General features: G+C 44.6%; 1 protein-coding gene across 1 annotated transcript in view; it reads left to right on the forward strand.

Moving 5' to 3' along the window:
• The first annotated feature begins 364 nt into the window (after nt 1-364).
• The window catches only part of FRAS1 (Fraser extracellular matrix complex subunit 1), a 122,859-nt gene continuing 104,317 nt past the window's right edge, over nt 365-18,906 (forward strand). Inside the window, exons 1-7 of the mRNA XM_075709391.1 lie at nt 365-403; nt 9,135-9,242; nt 12,415-12,507; nt 14,486-14,645; nt 15,242-15,375; nt 18,089-18,172; nt 18,788-18,889. Coding sequence (XP_075565506.1) covers nt 365-403; nt 9,135-9,242; nt 12,415-12,507; nt 14,486-14,645; nt 15,242-15,375; nt 18,089-18,172; nt 18,788-18,889 — 720 coding nt within the window. The remainder of the gene's footprint in view (nt 404-9,134; nt 9,243-12,414; nt 12,508-14,485; nt 14,646-15,241; nt 15,376-18,088; nt 18,173-18,787; nt 18,890-18,906) is intronic.

The raw sequence follows: 18,906 nt of genomic DNA on the forward strand, positions 1-18,906 counted from the left end.
TCATGGTACCAACGTGTGAAACAACTGTGTATTGCCAGATAACACTATTTTCTGGGAGGTCTCGTGTTTGGTTAGATAAGAGGTGCCTTATTATTAAAGTCCTGAAAAGAGGAGATAATGTATGATTTCAATTCAAAAGAAAAGAAAAAGAAAAGGAAACAATGTTCCTGCTTCTGCTGACTGTGGGTAAAAGCTTGAAAATGGAACCAACTTTTGTACCCTCCAGGCCTCAGGAGAAAGCCAATCTTCTAGTCTGAGGGACGTTGTTAAAATTGTGGGTTTTTTCAAAATTCTCTATTGGTTTACGGAGGGATGTTGAATACAAGTTATACTTGTATTTAAGAGGGAAAGAGGGCTTAGTTATATGCAAGGAAGTATAGTCTTTAGGCTCTCTCTGGTTGGGGTAATGTTTTCAAGTTGTGTATTTTCCCAGATAATAAAACCGAGCACAGTGCTGAGAAACTCAAAACTTTTTATCCTGCCTCCTCCTTTTTCCTCTGCTTCTTCTGGTGCTGATTTTATAACCGGGTTAAAAGTTCCTAGTTTTTACAACGTAACCATAAACATAATATAAAATTACTGCTCCCACGGAAGAGATGAAATACAAAATATTACAGCTGGAAAAGTTCAGTCCTTCGATGGTGCTCGGGTTTTGGGCGTAAGTGCAGAGTGTGTGTGTGAGAGAGAGCGAGAGCAAGTGTTAGTGTAATCTTCCAAGTATCCATTATTTATTGGCGCTGGTATTGAACACATGCTTAGCATACTGTCTGACATTTTCAAGCTTGTGTCGCATCTCTGCATATATAAATGCAAAAGGAATTTAAAACAGAATTGGAGCAGAAAACTCATAAATTAAAAGCTACAACATTGGAACGGCTCTCTTTATTTAAATCCAATTTGTTTTGAAAAAAAAGCATTTGAAATTTTGACAACCCATAGGAAGGCTTAAGCATATTGTAGTTCTTAAAAATCACGTACGTTAATGAGGAAAAATAAGCAGGATGTATTTACAACCATTTTCTAAAAGTCAATCTGTTGACCTTCTGGATTTTTTTTCAAGAGTTCTATGGAACGAGCACAGCGCTAAATCCATTTCTGGCAATGGTAGCCCTCTACACAGGGACCAAGGCAATAATTATTACTTTCAGTGTATTTGAGCGGTTTATCCTTTTTCCTTTCAAGCTAAGGGTTCGAAAGCATGGGGAAAAAACCCTTCTTTCAATGGTAAAAACTGGGCTGAGATCTGCTAGGTCTAAAAACTTAGTGTGATGCAGCTATGTTATCTTTAATTATTGCTTTTAAATGCAAAGTGTTGTCCTAAAATCATTTCCCTTACATACTTAGCACAGAGGAAGTTATTTAACGAATAAAGATTCCTTTAGAGGTAGTAGTGCTGTTAATTTTTCTTTATAGAAGTGCTGATATAAATGGACTGGGGAGGGATGCGTAAGAATCAGAATAAAAATGTGGTAAACTACAGTCCCTTAAGTGATCAGAGGTAGCGGTGTTTCTTCCAGTCAGGGCAAAACCGAAGTGCAGTGTTTAGTATAAAGAATATATTTGACTACCGATGAATCTGTTTTAACAGTGACCGCTGCTGCCGAAACCCAGTTGACCTGTTGGTGTAAATAAAGATTTCTGTACGCTGATTTCAATCATGATGAGAACCACTGATTTTAAACCATTGTTTTAATTCCTCTGCCCTGTTTGTTCTGTGCATTCGATTCATTTGAGCCCTTTCCTAGCGACTGCTTTGGTGTCTGTATGGAAGATAGGATAAAGTTTACACCACCGCCTTAAGTAATTTAAGAATATCTTAGAATATCATAGTCTTCCCATCCCTGAAATAGCTTAGGACTACTGGGAAACTTTATTTGCAGACTCTTGATTTTTTACAAGGCTGGTACAACTGGTGAAAGACTTAGCAGTTAGAAAATGTAGGAAAGCATCCGACTAATGAACCATGAAAACAGTACCTTGTTTTAATTTGCGTAACTTTCTAATGCCCTAGTTGGAAGAAGGGGAAAAATAGTTCCCGATTCCTGAAACGGTGTCTTCGTGTTAATGCGTTGTTAATCAAGCTGTACGCTCTGCCTTAACCGCCCTGCTCTCTCCCAGAAGTGTAGGGCTAAAAGCGTTCCCACTTTTAGATGAGCTGAATTTCTCTTTGGTTTCAGAGACCGAGCCGTTCCTATGTTGTTCTGCTTGTGGGCATGCTGGAATAAGCCCATTAAAAGCCCATTTTCAAGGGGTTTTTATTATATGCGAGCACATATCAGATTGGAAAACATACTTGGCGGCGGCGGCGGCAACAGCTCCCTATTGCAAAAGATAAAACATAAAGTCTAAACCCAAATGGACACTAGGAATCCTTTATGTGTCTCTGAATTACTTTCATCTCTTCATCGCTCCATTAACGGATATCCCCACAGACCACGCAGCGCGCTCTCAGCTTCCCTTACATTTGGGTTTATGCTGCCAATTGCCCGGTATTGTCAACTAATTGGAGTGGAAATGATAAATGAAAGCGGGGTTATTGAGCTGCCAAGTCTCCTCACTTGGCAGCTGGTGGGTGATGCTGGTAATTGTTACCGAAAGTGTAATTGCTCTGGGCTCTGCCTAGGATTTCAACAAAGCAGCCTGGTATTCCTCCTCCGAGACATCGGATACCTGCCTTTCCTCAGTTGTCTCCGGCGGAGGACAACTCGTGAAGTAAATCCAACCCGGCGCTCGTGTCGGGGAGCGCGCGGGCTGGCTGCTCCCTTGCCGCATCGCTCCCCAAAAGCGCGAGTGCCGCCCTCGCGTGCGGCTGGCGGCCTGCGGGCAGAGCAGCCCCTTCGAAAGTTAATGGCATGAGTTCTACTGCTTTCTCATAAAAGCAGGGAAGGTAATTAGTAGGGTACCTGATAAGCAATAACATCCACCTTGTTCTCGGCGTGACGGTAAAAATTTCGAGCTTGATTCCTGGCTATCATTAAGGCCGTAGACTGCCGGTTTTACCCTGCTTAGTAATTGCAGCAATACCACCGGCCGCATGACCAGCTTTACAAGTCTGGCGTGCTGCAGAGAACAATCCAGCATCCAGTGACATTTTGGGGATTGACTGAATAGTTTCATGAAGCCGTAAGAGATGGAAAGAGGGCTGGGGGGAGGACACAAACCAGCTGTTGCATGCTTCTTATTTCCACAGTCACTGCACCAGAATAGAGCACGGATTGTTATCTCGTGTGATGATATCCCATGTTAAGCGGCATCAGGTCAAATTACTGAAGCTTTTTACGTATTAATAGCAGGCTCCGATTATTTTTGATTTGTTGGGCGGTTTTTTTTGCTGAGGTAGAAGAGGAACAGGTGCAGCCACATGAAGTTGTGATAGCCAGGCGAGAAAGCCACCGTCCAAGAGATTTAGGCCTTTCTATGCTGCGGTTGACACGACAGTGTGACAATAGCAAACCATGAGTGCTCACAGCTGCTCTGGGCTCCCACTTCTGCGCTGGGTCTGCTTTTTGTCTCTGTAGTTTATTCTTTGCTTCAGCTCTCCTTTGCTTTTTTACTGCTGGGTGCTTTCTCGTCTCCTCTTCTTAGCCTTTGCTTAATGTGCAGCTCTTTTGCTTTTTTGCCTTTTTTGAAATCCTCATCAGTATTCTCCAAACCCACTACGTGCTTGTGCTGTGCTCCTGTGTCTTGGGTTTTATTTTATTTCCTCTTGTGTCTGGGTGCTTGCAAGCTCTAAACATTTATGAGCATATCTTGCTTTTTTGGCCCCTGTTCCGCAAACCAACTAAGTAACGTAGATATCTCTTCTCTCAGTGTTGCGTTTTAAGATTCAGTTGAATTGGGTATCATTTCTTCTTTTGATGTAGGGAAATCCAAAGAATTAATAAATTATAATGGCACTACTTGGCAATTAAGGACTGCTTTCCATCTTCAAAGTGCTCTGTGCACAGTATTTCATTATTTATACTGTTAATTATATTAATACTTGTAAGGAAAAAGCCCCTTAAATTGTGGTTGATAAAAGTACGCTCTTAACAGGATAAGAATTCAGTGCTTAAATTGTAGCAGATAATTTGTCCACTGAGGTACAGCGCCTTGGAGAAGATGTAAGGCGGATTTACAGCAGCTCTTTAAATGTCTACTGAAAAGCCTTGCTTTATGTTTTAAGCAGTAATACCTGGGAGCTTTAAGGTGTCTTTGTAAGTGCTAGATGAGTAGTAATGAAGCCTTACGGAGTGCAGGACAGGTAGGTGGGATCCTTATTTTGCAGTGGGGCGATTAGTATCTCGGTTCCTATCAGCAGAGTCACTTAGGAGCCTTTCGTAGAATACTGGGGCTGCCGTGTCACTTCTGAACGTGGTACCTTAGCTTGGGCGGACCAAGATTTCACAGTTAGCTAGGGGCAAAACTGGGAAGAACATTCTTAAGCTGTTGGCCTGTGTTAGGCTGCCTTAGCGATAGTCATGTTTGAAAAGGAAAAGCCAAAAAGAACAAGGGATATACCAGCACTCTGTTCTCCAGGTCATGAGAGCTCTACATACGCACCAATAAATCTTCCTCTGCCTTTCTGTATTAGCAGCTGTTAGCTACATGCTTCCACGTAAACAGGGAACACATTAAAATTAGTTTGAAATGTGATCCTAAAATAGTCGGCGCCCAGCAATACCACCAAAAGTAGTTGTTGCAATAACCTCCCTGTTCTTTTATGGATTTCCGCCATGTGTATGAAGTACATGTGCTGCTTTTCTCTCCCATCTCAAAGGAATTAAATGGCCTCGCACTTCCAATGGCTAATAGCCAGAGCCTTGCGTTTTGCTCAATTTACTGTGGCTGTAACATTCAGACATTTGGTTGCATGACAGAGAAGAAAACGCCCACCTTTCTGTAGAGAAATCAGTAAACTTAATTGTCGTTAGGCTTTTCAAATTTGAGTTTAGGTCTGTTGCTCCATAGCCAGGAATCTTAAGCTAGGTGTTGAGCTGTCAAAAGAGCTGAACACCAAGACCGTGAACTGCATGGAAGACTCTCATATCTGAAAAATCAGATAGTAGTTTCCTGACTATTAACTAGTTTCTGAATTCCTAAAACCTCTTCAGAGACGTGCCGGGTTTGATCTGATACCTGGCAAATGGAAATCACTGACGCGTGCAGATGCTTCCAGGCGTCTACCAGGTGGATTTAGAAAAAGCTGATTTGAGCCCACGGATAGGAGCCATCCCGCTTAGACTATAATAGAAAATAGGCGAGGGAGAAGACCAGAGAGAGGGTTTTCTTATCAGAAACTTGAGCATTTAACACTCAGAATGCGAGTAAGGGTGGCTCTGTGCTGACCTCTTGCCATGTCCTTTGGCCATTATTCCACCGTGGAAATATTTCTTTTTGTTTAATAAAGGACAGAGGCCGCAGGGTGAAGGTTTAGGAGAGCCAAGCGATGAGGCACTAAATCTGCTCTCGCCCTTTCTGCTCCCTGTGCCCAGCGCTTGCCCCGTGGCTGGCTGCTGGGACAGCAGCCTCGCCCTGCGGTCAGCTGCCAGTTTTAAAATGCAGACCGCTTTTCGGCGTTGACATCGTTCTCATGCAGATTTTCTCCTTTGCCGCCCACTGTTCTGGGATTCTCCTTCCAGCTGGAAACAAACAAGCGAAGGAATAAATCAGTAGATACATCAAATGGTTTTGTCAAACAGATTAAATGTCACTTCTCGCCGGTGGAAAGATGTTAGGAGTTCTGGATATTATGGTTTTAGGAGTCTTAGGGTGGATCTGAGTATGATAAAGCTTTGTTAAAGAGAACAGAAAGAGTTAACTATGGCGTGTGTGTTAGCTAAAGCTTGGCACGCTCGTAACTTAACCTGAATTTATTCTGTAACTGTACCGTAAATCTGCTGGCAGAGGTGACGATCACTTCCCTGCTCCTGCTGGCCACGCTATTCCTGGATACAAGCCAGGGTGCTGTTGGCCTTCTTGGCCACCTGGCACGCTGCCGGCTGATATTCAGCTGGCTGTCGACCAACACCCCCAGGTCCTTTTCCGCCGGGCAGCTTTCCAGCCGCTCTTCCACAAGCCTGCAGCGTTGCACGGGGTTGTTGTGACCCAAGTGCAGGACCTGGCCCGTCGATCCAGCCTGTCCAGGTCCCTCTGTAGAGCCTTCCTACCCTCAAGCGGATCAACACGCCCGCCCAACTTGGTGTTGTCTGCAAACTTACTGAGGGTGTGCTCGATCCCCTCGTCCAGATCGTTGATAAAGATATTAAACAGAACCGGGGCCAGTACTGAGCCCTGGGGAACACCGCCTGTGACCGGCCACCAATGGGATTTAACTCCGTTCACCACAACTCTTCGGGCCTGGCCACCCAGCCAGTTTTTCACTCGGGGAAGAGTACACCCGTCCAAGCCACGAGCGAGCAGTTTCCCCAGGAGAATGCTGTGGGAAACGGTGTCAAAGGCTTTACTAAAGTCTAGGTAGACAACATCCACAGCCTTTCCCTCGCCCACTAAGTGGGTCACCTTGTCATAGAAGTGTCCTGGTTTCGGCTGGGATAGAGTTCATTTTCTTCCTAGTAGCAGGCACAGTGCTGTGGTTTGGATTTAGTAGGAGGAGAATGCTGATAACACGCTGATGGTTTAGTTGTTGCTCAGCACTGCTTACGCCAGTCAAGGACTTTTCAGCTTCCCCTGCTCTGCCAGGGGCACAAGAAGCTGGGAGGGGGCACAGCCAGAAGAGTTGATCCCAACTGCCCCAAGGGCCATTCCATACCATACGGCGTCATGGGCAGTATAGAAACTGGGGGGGTTGGCCGGGGAGCAGCGATCGCTGCTCGGGGACTGGCTGGGCATCGGTCGGCGGGTGGTGAGCAATTGCATTGGGCATCACTTGCTTTGGATATTATTATTATCATTATTATATTGTTATTATTATCATTACCATTTTACTTTTATTTCAATTATTAAACTGTTCTTATCTCAGCCCAGGAGTGTTTCTCACTCTCACTCCTCCGATTCTCTCCCCCATCCCACCGGGGCAGGGGCAGTGAGCGAGCGGCTGCGTGGTGCTGAGCTGCTGGCTGGGGCTGAACCATGACAAGAAGGAGATCAGGTTGGTCAAGCAGGACCTGCCTGGCATAAAGCCATGCTGACTGGACCTCATCACCTGGTTGTCCTGTACGTGCCGCGGGATGGCACCCAGGATGATCTGCTCCATGAGCTTCCCTGGCACCGCGGTCAGGCTGACAGGCCTATAGTTGTCCGGATCTTCCTTCCGGCCCTTCTTGTAGATGGACATCATGTTTGCTAATCTCCAGTCAACCGGGACCTCCCTGGTTAGCCAGGGCTGCTGATAAATGATGGAAAGTGGCTCGGTGAGCACTTCCACCGGCTCCCTCAGTACCCTTGGGTGGATCCCATCCGGCCCCATACACTTGGGTGTAAGCGGTGTAGCAGGTCGCTAACCATTTCTCCTTGGATTATGGGCCTTTAAGGCACATTTCAGTGTTTCATTGTTATGCTTAACAGTTGTAGTAGTTAGTCCTAAGAGTGTTCTGGGTAGTAAACCGTTAGTCATCTTTTCGTATCTTAGTTTGCCTAAGTCGTACTTTACGCTGTGAGTAAATTGACTTATTGGAGTAAATCACTGCGTCATGTAAATGAGTAGTAAAGTCTGGTCTTCTTTCAAATCAATTAAAAATGAGGCTTAATGGCTTGGGTAGTGGCTGTCTGTACTACACAGGAAAATTTCCTGTATGGTGTAAATTTAGACTGGTGTGCACACAGTGGTTGTCTAATGGAGAAGAGTTTTTCAGATGAGAAACTGATCTTCCTCTCTCCATTTTGTTCGGTGGATTTAACTGAAGGCTTTTAAAAACAGATAATTAAATATGAACGTAGCAATTGTATCCTTCAGGTTACCTCAGTACATAGTTACTACTTGCTTTTTTAAACTGCCGGAGAAAAGATCCTTGGTATAGGTGACGGGACACTGCAGAGGAGCTGCGTGCAGGGAAGACATTTTCATAGGAAAGGGGGTGGCAGGCAGAGGAAGAAGTGTAATGGGTGGACTTGGCTGCTTCTCTGGGATGCTGCTGCTGCTGTTTGATGTTAGGATGGCTGGAAGTCAGTGTTCAAGAGTGAAGAGAAGGAGGGCTTTGTTTTCCAAGCATCCTACCGAAAGTCATGAGTCCCAAGTAGCTGCTCAGACCTTGGAGAAACTGGCGGGAGAGAAGAAGTCTGGCAAGCATCCAAGCAATTGGATGAGGGTCTGAGTTGCCTTATGAAAGCGCGGTGGCGGCGTGGGATCGTGACCTCAGCGCGGAGGGAGTGGAAGGGGGTCGAGCAGGGGTGGTGTAAACCCTGGCGAATTAGCTGTGGGTGTTCCAGTTGGGTGCACTGACCGAGTGCTGGCGACAGCCATTTCCAAATCTGTTGGGCTGTCTGCTTGGTCAGAGTGCCCTTCGTGACTTTTTGGAATAAATGTGACCAGGTAGAGCTTGTTCATACCTGGCCATGCATTCAGCATTTTTGACTAAATCAATTTAATTGCATCTTTGGCTCTTCAGACCTTTCCTTCCATCTTACAGCCTAACATAATGAGTTTTCATCGTGGTTTTGACACGAGAACTTTTTATTTCCGTGATCCTGCAGACTGGAAGTTTTGAATGTTATGTTCAACAGCTCATTTGGATTCAAGCGTGTCGCTGTTTACCTGCATTCCCCATCAGCCCATGGGGTGCTGTATGGTGCCGCAGCTGTCTGTCCAGGAGTTGGGGTAGCCTCCAGGCTAGCTCCGCTGCTGTGATCACAGCAGTAGCTGCAGTTGGGACAGTCTGAACGTGATTATAGAGACGTTTCCCAGAGATGCTATAATCACCTTCAGGTTATTGGAGGTTATGTCCTATCGATTATCTTGCCATTGGAGTTGATTATTTGCCGTGCATGGCCTTGCCTTTCAACTGTGTGTTTGAAGTTATTGAACGAATAGTAGCACAGTTGTGCCTGATAAGCACGCAGGAAGGGAGGGGTGGTCTGCTGCAGACTTTACTCTTCCCGTCTGTCTATATTGAGCTATTTGAGCCATTTGCTGTTGCATAAAATAGCACACGCCTTGTGCTGTATGGGTCTAATTTTAAACTTATGCTTATTTGCAGAATAACACGATTTGGAAGCCAGATTCTTGCCAAGACTGCCGTTGCCGTAGCAGTATTGTCACCTGTGAACCTACTGTCTGCAAACACCCTCAGTGTGACTTTCAAAAGGTAAGGGGTTGCAACTGTCCAAATGCCAGCTGAGCTGTTCTGTGGTGGGAGAAATGTCAGGTTATTCCAGAGTTCCCAGCCTTCCCCTGCTTTAAACCCCTGCAATAGTTATGTGACAAAACGCTTGTTTGGGTCCGCCACGCTGTTACATGTAAAGGAATGGCGGGAGCAGTTGGGATAATTGGTCCCACGGTCCCTGTGGAAGCAAAGCTCCTCTTCTATCAAGAGGGACACAAAAAGAGGATGCAGCATGCGGCGTTTCTGTGGAGGAATTGGCAGAGGTGAGCTGGTTGCTTATCTTTGCACACCGCGGTGATAGCTGCCGTATCAACCTTCTGGGCTCAGCTGCCTCGCTGCAGCTCCTTTTGAGCGCAAGAGTCTGATTCACAGCAGGATTTGGGGGAAGCAAGAGGGAGCAGTGAAATCCCGTTCGCCTCCCAGGGTGTGCGTGTCTGCGCAGGGTCACGCACGGTCTCTGTGCCCTTTCACTTCTCATTGATGCAAGCCTGTGCAAGAAACACGCAGACAAAAACCCAGCATGTGAAGCCTTTGTTTCCTTTGCCACACTCCAGCCAGAGGCTTGGTGTTGGAGCAGCTTGCAGGCTGCCTGTGCTCCGAGGGCGGTCCGGTCCCCAAAGGAAGGCGCTGAACTGGGTTTGGACCTCCCAGCGTGAGCCCAGCTTCCAGTCACCCTTCATTTGAACGTGGAGCTGGGTCTCCCTCAAACACGCAGATGGACGCTTTCCACTCTGATGAACAGCAACAGAGCAGAGATTGTCTGTCTTTCAGTTTCTTCTGTCTTGCGATGGTTGCTGAGCTTTCGTTGTCTCCTGTTTATTTTTCTCTCTCTGAGCCTTCATTAATGGTTTCAGCTAATTGGCCGTGGGATTGGGCTTGCATTAGCATCTGCATTACTGGGGTAGTACGCATGAATGACAGTGAAAATCAGTGTTTTAAAGAGGCACTGCCAATATAATTATATGGCTTTATGAAGCAGGTTAAAATGTTTTCCAGTATCACAGCATTAACGGGGAAATAATTTTGATTCCTACTGGTTTTCCCCATTATTATCACTGCGTATTGATTAAAGCAAGACTGAAATATTAGGAATTTTTGTGCTAAAGAGGAGAGAAATAAAAAAAAGTGCTGTCGTGGCACACTTAATGAGTGGGCTAGATGAGATGATGTTGTTCATTTAAAAAAAGTGGATAAATGAAAAGGTGGCAACTTTGAAGCTCGTAAAGGCAAACAGATTTATAGTGTGAAATGAATCTGTGTGACTCCTTGACATGGGTAATCTTCAAGACAAAGGGTTTAAGTGTTCCATAAAGGCCTGGCCATTTAAATGTTGAAAAGGATCATCAAGGATCTCAGAAGAAAAAAAATCTGATCATCCTTCAAGCATAAACAAACCACTGATGAACAAGGTCAGAAATCGCTATGCCTCTCCATGGTTTATTTCTTATCTGCTTATTATGCGATTTATGCTAATATTGCTGATCTTGTTTACAGCGACCAGGCATAAACAAAACCAGGCAGTCTTTGCAAAAAGCATACCCAGTGGTGTTCTAAACACTTGTATGTAAAACCTACTGCTGTGCATACCAAATGCTTTGAGTAGGTGGAAAGTCAGCAAGCGTTATTTCTCTTGTGTGAACCAAAACAAACCGGCAACCGAGAATGGTTCCTCCACAGCAGGATCACAGTTGAATAGAGTTTAATGGTTTAAGCTAAGTGAAATATTTAATTTTCTTTCCCACCTCCTAAAAAACACGGCATTGAAGGAAACCTTGAGGTGAGAAACTTTTTTCGGTGTGAAAAATTAAAATGTTTCTTTTAGAAAACAGAGAATGTTTAGAAAACATTTTAAATGATTCTGATTGCTTTTATCGTACAGGTAAAGAGGTGAAAGGTAAGACAATTTTTTGGCATTGCAGTGTCTTCATTTTTTATTATAAAAACCCAGATAATGACTCCCTTCTGAGCAGGAATCCCTTAGACGTCGGCCGTACCTTTTCAAAGTGAAAAGGATGGAGTATGTCTCCTGAGAAACACCTTTGCAATATTTTGGAGAAGGTGACCTCATGGATACAATTTTCCTACATTTCACTTCCCGAACCTGACATGTTCTTCTCTGGCTCTGGTTTTCTGTTTTCTCCCTCTCCAACTGCCACGCTCACATCGGTAAAATTGTTTGGTCCTTTTTTGTCACGAGCTGTGGGGGGAAAATACGGCGATCTGGGGTACCTCGGGTGGTGCCAGGGGCCCTCATGTGCAGTTGCCATCAGTGACAGACACCCTTGCAAAATAAGACCCTCCAGCAGCTGATGCTCTCCTGTCTGTGGGGCACTGCGCCAGGCCTGGGGTGTTTAACGTGCAGCTGGGAGGAACACGAAAACGTTGCTTTGGAGAGCCCGTGGAGACATTTTCAATGACGGGAGTCCATGATCCTTCCCAGCGTTGGCTGATGGCTTTACTGACGTGTTTTGCCCTTCGTCTGATGGGTCGCTTCCGTCAGCATCATCTTTTTCCCTGCTGCCCAACAGGACGTAGCAAGCGGTCAGCTTGCTAAGCTCCTGGAAGGTGCAAAGCAAAGTGGCAGTAACATCACCTGACTACGCTGTGGTTGGAAGTGGTCAGTGGTTTTCAGTTCATTTTAAAGCCGTGTCATTAAAACAAAAGGTGGTGATTATTAAGCCAAAGAAGTACAGTTAATGGATGCATGTTCATTCCGCCTGCCAGCTGCGCTTCTGGTGTGGCAAAATGTTAGACCGAGATCCATCCTGGACACGTAGAAAACTATCTATTGAAAAAAATGACATCTGGACCGCATTTCTCAGAGGTCCTTCAGTGAGTAATCTTGGTGTTTGTCTTGAATAAGTGCTTTCTGTTCTTTGTTCTGGTTTGAAAACTAGTTCAGCTGGGGAATTCTTAATTGTACCATTAGGGGTGTAAATTCTCCTACTGTTGTTTTCATGGTAAAACGTCAAATCCAGCAAACTGATGTGCCGCCTCTCACCAAGGGATCTGGTTTAGCAGTGCTATGTATTTCACTTAATACGTTTCCCCTCTAAACTGAGAGCACTGGGTCCAGCAAGGCCCCATGTCTTTACCTTCATGTTAATGTCTCTATTTCATGTGAACTGCTTATTGGATTCTTGTATCTTTTTAGGGAGAAGCGCTCCAAATAGCCCCCAACAAGTGCTGCCCTGAGTGCGCCTCCCGAGCTGAAGGATTTTGCCAGCATGAAGGGCGGATCCACGGCGTGAGTGCTCTGTCACGTTCCTCGGCAGTGGCAATCCTTTCCAGTTTTTAGTTCTCTGGTTCACATCAGTGAAGAACGCTTAGCTGACGTGCGGGAGAAAGATAGTTCATTGGGCTTATATTCTGTCGCTATCAGATAATGTAACGGGAGTTTGGTTGGCAGGGTTGGCAAAAAGGGAACGTGTCGCTGAGCAATCGCGTGTCCTGCTTGGCTTAAGGGGAGGAAGTTTCCCACTCATTCATTCGCTTTGCTGTTTCTGTAGATGATTGAGACAATATAGTAATGTTAGGAGGGGAGCAAAGCACGGTGAACTTGACATACTAGCTATCCTGAAAGAACGCTTTTCTCTCAGCAGCCATCTTTGCTGGTAGAGATTGATTGCTGTTGTGCGACCTGGGTTACGTATTTTGTAATCCTGAATTATTCAGGAAGGAGGTTCCAGGATGTGGTTTCACCTAGGGGGGCTGAAAGGCCAAAACAATAAGAGTAAGTGTCTACAGATAAGCAAAAAATAACGATTCATGGGTAGTAGTTAATGAATCATGTCGAACAATAAGCAAACGTAGAAAAATGGCTTCACAGTGAACCCAATTCCCACGTCTGGTCTCTTACAGACTTTTCTGTTTGACAAGAGGCAAGTCAGGTCCGAATCTTAAGAAGTATGCTAAAATGCCCAGATACATTGGAATATCTCAACCTTGCACTCTACACCTGAGATGGATGTTGTAACCCTCTGTTTCCGCATGAGGCATGACCAGCATGAATCTGTTACAAGCTAGACAAAGACTGGAATAGGAGGGATAGGACATCCGTCCTCTTCTCATATTTCTTTGTGCCTGTGATGTGGGTTATATTTCTTCCTGTTGTTGCTATTGCTGCATTTTGCTTGTTTGGTATTCTTGCTGCAGCTTTTGTCCTCTGGCTCGCTGTAAGCCTGTTCTTTGGGATGCAAGTCAGGTGAATATTAATTGGTTTAGCAGTGGACTCGGTAGTGTTAGGTTAATGGTTGAACTGGATGATCTTAAAGGTCTTTTCCAACCTAAACGATTCTGTGATTCTATAATAAGTAGGCATCCCCACAGGGATTATAGGCATATTCATACCTATAGTCATATGTCACACCCCAATTCCGCTGTGAAGTGGTCATTAAACAATTTTTTTTGTCAGTGCCAAGTCTCATCCTGATGGTTGGCACAGATTTCCTGAAGGAAGAAGTTCTTTCTTTTGTCAGTAAGCCACTGTAATGCTTTATGCCTTGACCTCCATTCTACAGGTATCTGGCTAGCAACACTGGCCCTAGTGGTAGCTCCATCGGAGAAAATCTGTATCCTCTATCTGGCAAGAGCTTTTTTACTCCCTGCCTAAGTCAATATTGCATGATTTGTAAAAATTAACATTCTCTATTTGTTGGAGAGCGTTGCAAGACACCAACGCGTTTCTTCTCGGTGCCAATTTTTCTTCACCGTGCCTCAGGGTAGAGATACTTGTTTCTGCATTAACGAATAAGCAAACCTAATGAGATTTTACTCATAGTGAAGTGCATTAAGTATGTGGGGCGGGTGGTGTTCACCTGGCCGCCTTGTGGTCAGGTGTGTGTTGGGGCTGTGTTGAATATTTCTCTAAAGAAAACAGGTCTCTAAATTTAGAGTTTGCCCTACGGAAACTGTAATGGAGAGGGGGTGTAGCCAATAGCCTGGGTCTTTTGCAGTGGGTTGTTGCTGGATGCCACTCTGCAACAGGAAGGAAAATTAGGCTGATCTCCACGTTTGCTACTTCACCCATATTAACTTACTTTTTGCCCCAACGGTGCAGCCAGGAGTAAGGGCTACAATGTGCAAAGATTGACTGGGCCTGCAAATGAGTAAAGTTAATCCTAGTGTAGGGGGGCTTAAAAGGGAGAAGACATATTTACAGGTCTCATTGGCAGCTGGACTCATGCATGTGTTTTCTGTGCCTTTGGCTGTGTTGTGTGCTGCAGCATGGCACGCAGTGGGCCAGCTCTGGATGTGCCCGGTGCTCCTGCGCCCACGGGAAGGTGAACTGCGCCCCCAGAGCCTGCCCAGCCCTCACTTGTGGACGAGGGGAGCTGCGATACACTGCTGAGGGATCCTGCTGTCCCAAATGTGTGGGCCGTGGCGGTGAGTATTGCATGTGAATGGGGCACTGTCTGGCTTCATTGATCCGAGCAGTCGGTCACTGGAAATCTCCTTTTAGTCCCAAATCTGGAAAGCTTTTCTTTTCTTGTTCGGTTCTGTTGGGAAGACGCTGGCATCAAGCGTGTCTCTTAATTCTCTTTCTGTCCTGCTACCATATTTACATTTTTAACGGCTTCACCCATAGGCCAAGAGGGAGTGATAAGCTGTAAGCAGTGAGCATATGTGCCTAATATGTCCTTATTTTGGAGATTAAAATCTGGAAAAAATGATGCACGTATTTCCTATGTACTGAGGGTACTTTTGGCACTTGCAGACTCGGACTGCAAGTTCCAAAAATGCCTGAGCTATTGGATGCCTTTCCCCATGGAAGTCCAGAGGGAGAAGGGCATCCGGAGCTCTTAATTCACAAGTCTAAAGCCCTTGAAAAACGGATGAAATTGTTACTGTCATCGCCTGCTTTGACAAAGCAGAATTTTGAATTTTGAGATGCACAAAATCTGTGGTTTTAATTATGGGTGATGGAAAGGGATGAAAGGGCACTGAAAAAGAAGATTACCCACTGTTTTCATATCTCTTAGAGCCTTGCTCCTTTGATGGACGCTTCTTCCGGGACGGTGAGGACTGGCGCCTCGGTCGGTGCTCCAAATGCGTCTGCAGGAACGGCGCAACTCAGTGCTTCACGGCTTCCTGCCAGCCTCTACTGTGCAGCCAGGTCAGGACCCGTCGGCCTTCTGGGGACATTACTCCTGACTGTCGTCTCTCCCTTGGCGAGGTCCATTTTTCATGTGCAAGTTAGCAGGCAAATCTTCTGCGTGACAAGTGGGCACTTTGGAAACGGTTACATCTGTCAGGATACATATGCTGTCTGTCTCTTCCCTAATACCTTCTTTCCTCACCATTTTACTCTTATAATTCCTTTGCTGGCTAATTAAGCACAAATACTGTCTAAAGAAACTGCTTTTTGTTTTAGACTAAAAAAAAAAATATGTAGGCTTGATCAGGAAATGTTTTTATTTCTGTGAGGGAAGGAATGAAAACACAGGATTTTTAATGGGCGTTTATCTCCACAAATTTCAGTGGTTTGCAGCTGAAAAGTTCGGTTTGCAGGTCTTGTTTACTTTTTTTTTTTCCACAAGAACTCTAGAAATACAGTTGAAAGCAGTCATGCGGATGAAACTCCCCTTTTGACTTAAAGAGCTTAAAAATACAGGACAACTTCAGCTGAAAGAAAAGTCTCAGAGCACTATTCCTTACGTGTGCTTGTGTTTAGAAATCAACAAAACTAGTAAGAAAAGTTAGGCAAGCTCAAGTAGTGACTCACGATTTTAGTCCAGTTAAGAGAACTGGGACGTTTCTGTCTCCGAGGTCTTTGCTGTGGACAAATGATGAGCTCTCAGCACTTGTGCAGTGATCAACCCAACCAAAACACTGCAAAATTATATACGGTATTAACACCGGGGTTAGTAAAGGCAGCAAATTGTGCACGCTACTCCACACTCTGTACGAGTGACTCAATTTTTTTAATTCTCTTTATTATATTGGAAGTGCTTAAGGGTGTGACTATGCTCTTTGGATTTCTTTTCATTGGGCCCGTTGTACCAATTTTCTTGGGCACCTTGGTGTACTCCTTTACAGCAGCGTGCCATGCTAAGGAAATGCAGGAACCGGCTCCCTGGAAATCCCTCCTTCTGACCTTGACTTTATGTTTTAGGAGCTGCCGTTTCCCAAATCTATTATCACGCTCCAGTGATGAATCCAGAAGCTCCCTTGAAATGTGTGCTCTGGCTGAGCACACTTCCCTGTAGCACTGAGAAAAACAAAAGCAGTAGTCATAAACTTTTTTTTTTCCTGTTGATGCTTACCCGGCTTTCTATTACTGGACCAGATGTCTGTGCAATTAACACTTTTTTTTTTTTTTGATAGAAGGAAAGCCCACCTGTTTCTGTGCATGCCAATTCTGTTTTGCTTTGTCCTGAGATACTCAATTAGTGTTCGTTGACTAAGTACTGTGCATTAAAACAAATGTATGCCTGCTTTAGATTCCTCCTTTCCCACTCCAAATGGGCTGATGTTACCTACTGACTGATTGCACTGATGTTTAATCAGCTGATCATTAGGATTTAATTTGTGGAAACGGAAATGACTATATTGTTGCTGTGATGTATCTGAGAATAATTGGCTGCGAGCATCCAAGTTAATGCAGCGGGAAGCAAATTCTGATGGTGTTCCAGATATTTCCTACCGAGGTGCCCGGTGAAAGGGACCTTGGCAGGATGTGCAAGGATCCTGTTCTGCTCTCAGTAATACCTAACATTTTCTTGCATGTGCCTTTATCTCTGTCACTTTCTTCATTCTCCACTAGCTGTCAAAAGCAAGTACATAAATTCTCCCAGTATTAAACTCTCATCTTCCATCTTTCAGATAACTGTGCCCTTCCCTGCGTGCTGAGGGAGAGGAACTTCAAAAATGTTTGTTGCATACAGGAGTGCACCTAAAATGTCCCGCCACATATCCCACCAAAATCCACGAAAGAGTTCTTTTAACTCTGCTGGGAAATCTATTGTTGATAACTTTTATACAAAGTCTTCCACTCTTTCTTTGAAAGCTAGTGATTTGACTAGCAGAGCAGATGAGGTAATAGTGCTTGGCATTTCTACACTACTTGCAGTCCACAAGTCAGTCTCCCGCTCGTCCTGATGTGGCTGGAGGGAGGTGCTGGTGAGCAATACTGTTCCAAATCATTGGATGTACATGAAATGGCAGCAGGGGAATTACAGACACATTTTAGATGGATGGAGTTGAGGCGTGCAGGAACTGTTATATTGATGTGAAGTGCCAACCTATTCCAATGAGATTTAAATCAGTCATGAAAAACTTCTAAATTAGGATAATCCAGTTTTAAGCATAATTTAAACCTGTACAGACAGTTATGCTGTATGGATTTAACTAAAGCGGTGCAAATGCCTGAGAGACGGCGAGTGTAAATCACACATTCAAAGCCTCAAAATGTGGCAGTACCAGGAAGAAGTTCTCTTCTCTCCTCCATCTCATGCTTCAGTGCGCTTCTCTACATAGCTGTATATGTACTTTTTTTTTTTCTCTGTATATCTGTATACCTGAATATATGTGCTTTATCTCGTGTGTGTGTGTGTGTGTGTCTCTGTCTGCATCTATATACCTGTATTTGGACCTCAATTGCCATCCAAAGAAGCCCAGAAAATGTGATGAAGGAAATATCTTTCTAGCTTTCTACACTGATCTCATGCTGTGAAGACTGCCCCCAGATACTGGAGCCAAAATGAAGCCTGGAGTGACTGTGGGTTATCACACCAATACTAAATGCCTGGAATTCCAGGTGATGATGCTGAGCCCCATGTTAACTGTTCATGCTCTTATTTTACTTGTCTCTCCTGCTTTCTGTTTAGGATGAAGTTATGGTTATGTCTCCTGGAAAATGCTGCCCAGAATGTGTTCCAAAGCCTTGCTCAGTGTCAGGAAGAGTATACCAGGTAACCTACGATGAGCCACACCAAAAGGCACTTGTTCACAAGTTCTGGCACATCTCTCCCTTCTCCGTGACATCTGAATTTCTGCCAGCACTGATAGCTTAGTACAACCGTTGCTTTTTTTCTTCCTGGAAAGCCAAAAGAGTTGAAAGAAGTTAGATAAGAATTTGCTGGCAAGCAGAAAGGAAGTTTGCAGGGCGAAGCAGATTAGGCACTTTCTTTTCACACTTTTTTGAAGGAGGAAAGCAGAAAGCACTGGTGAAGGTCAAAGTATTTATAGCTTTCATTGTATCATCGGAATTAATTTGATGCATTTTTTTAATGAATGTGAGAATGTGGGAATTTCTGTTAATGGTTATGTTTTGCTAATAATAGCAGTTAAGGCCTCACCGATGTCACTGGCTTGCAAATAATGAGAAATACACACCACAGTATCATCTAGACCTCATACCTCTTCTTCCCGTTTGCTGCTCATGTAGAGATAAGCATTTTTTAAGAAAAGTTTATAATTATTATTATGCAGAAGGGGCCATCGTATTCTACAAGCAGCACAGATATCTGGAAAGAATTTGGTTATTTACGAAGAGTAACAGTTGTATACACATTCTTTTTGAACAGCATGGCGAACAGTGGAAAAAAAATACCTGCACTGCGTGTGCATGTCACAGAGGAGAAGTCAGATGTCTGAGAGAGACCTGTGACTCTATTACCTGTGAGAAGGTAGTTAAAAATCGTTC

The sequence above is a fragment of the Pelecanus crispus genome, chromosome 4 (genome assembly GCF_030463565.1).
Source record: "Pelecanus crispus isolate bPelCri1 chromosome 4, bPelCri1.pri, whole genome shotgun sequence".
Classification (NCBI taxonomy): Eukaryota; Metazoa; Chordata; class Aves; order Pelecaniformes; family Pelecanidae; genus Pelecanus; species Pelecanus crispus.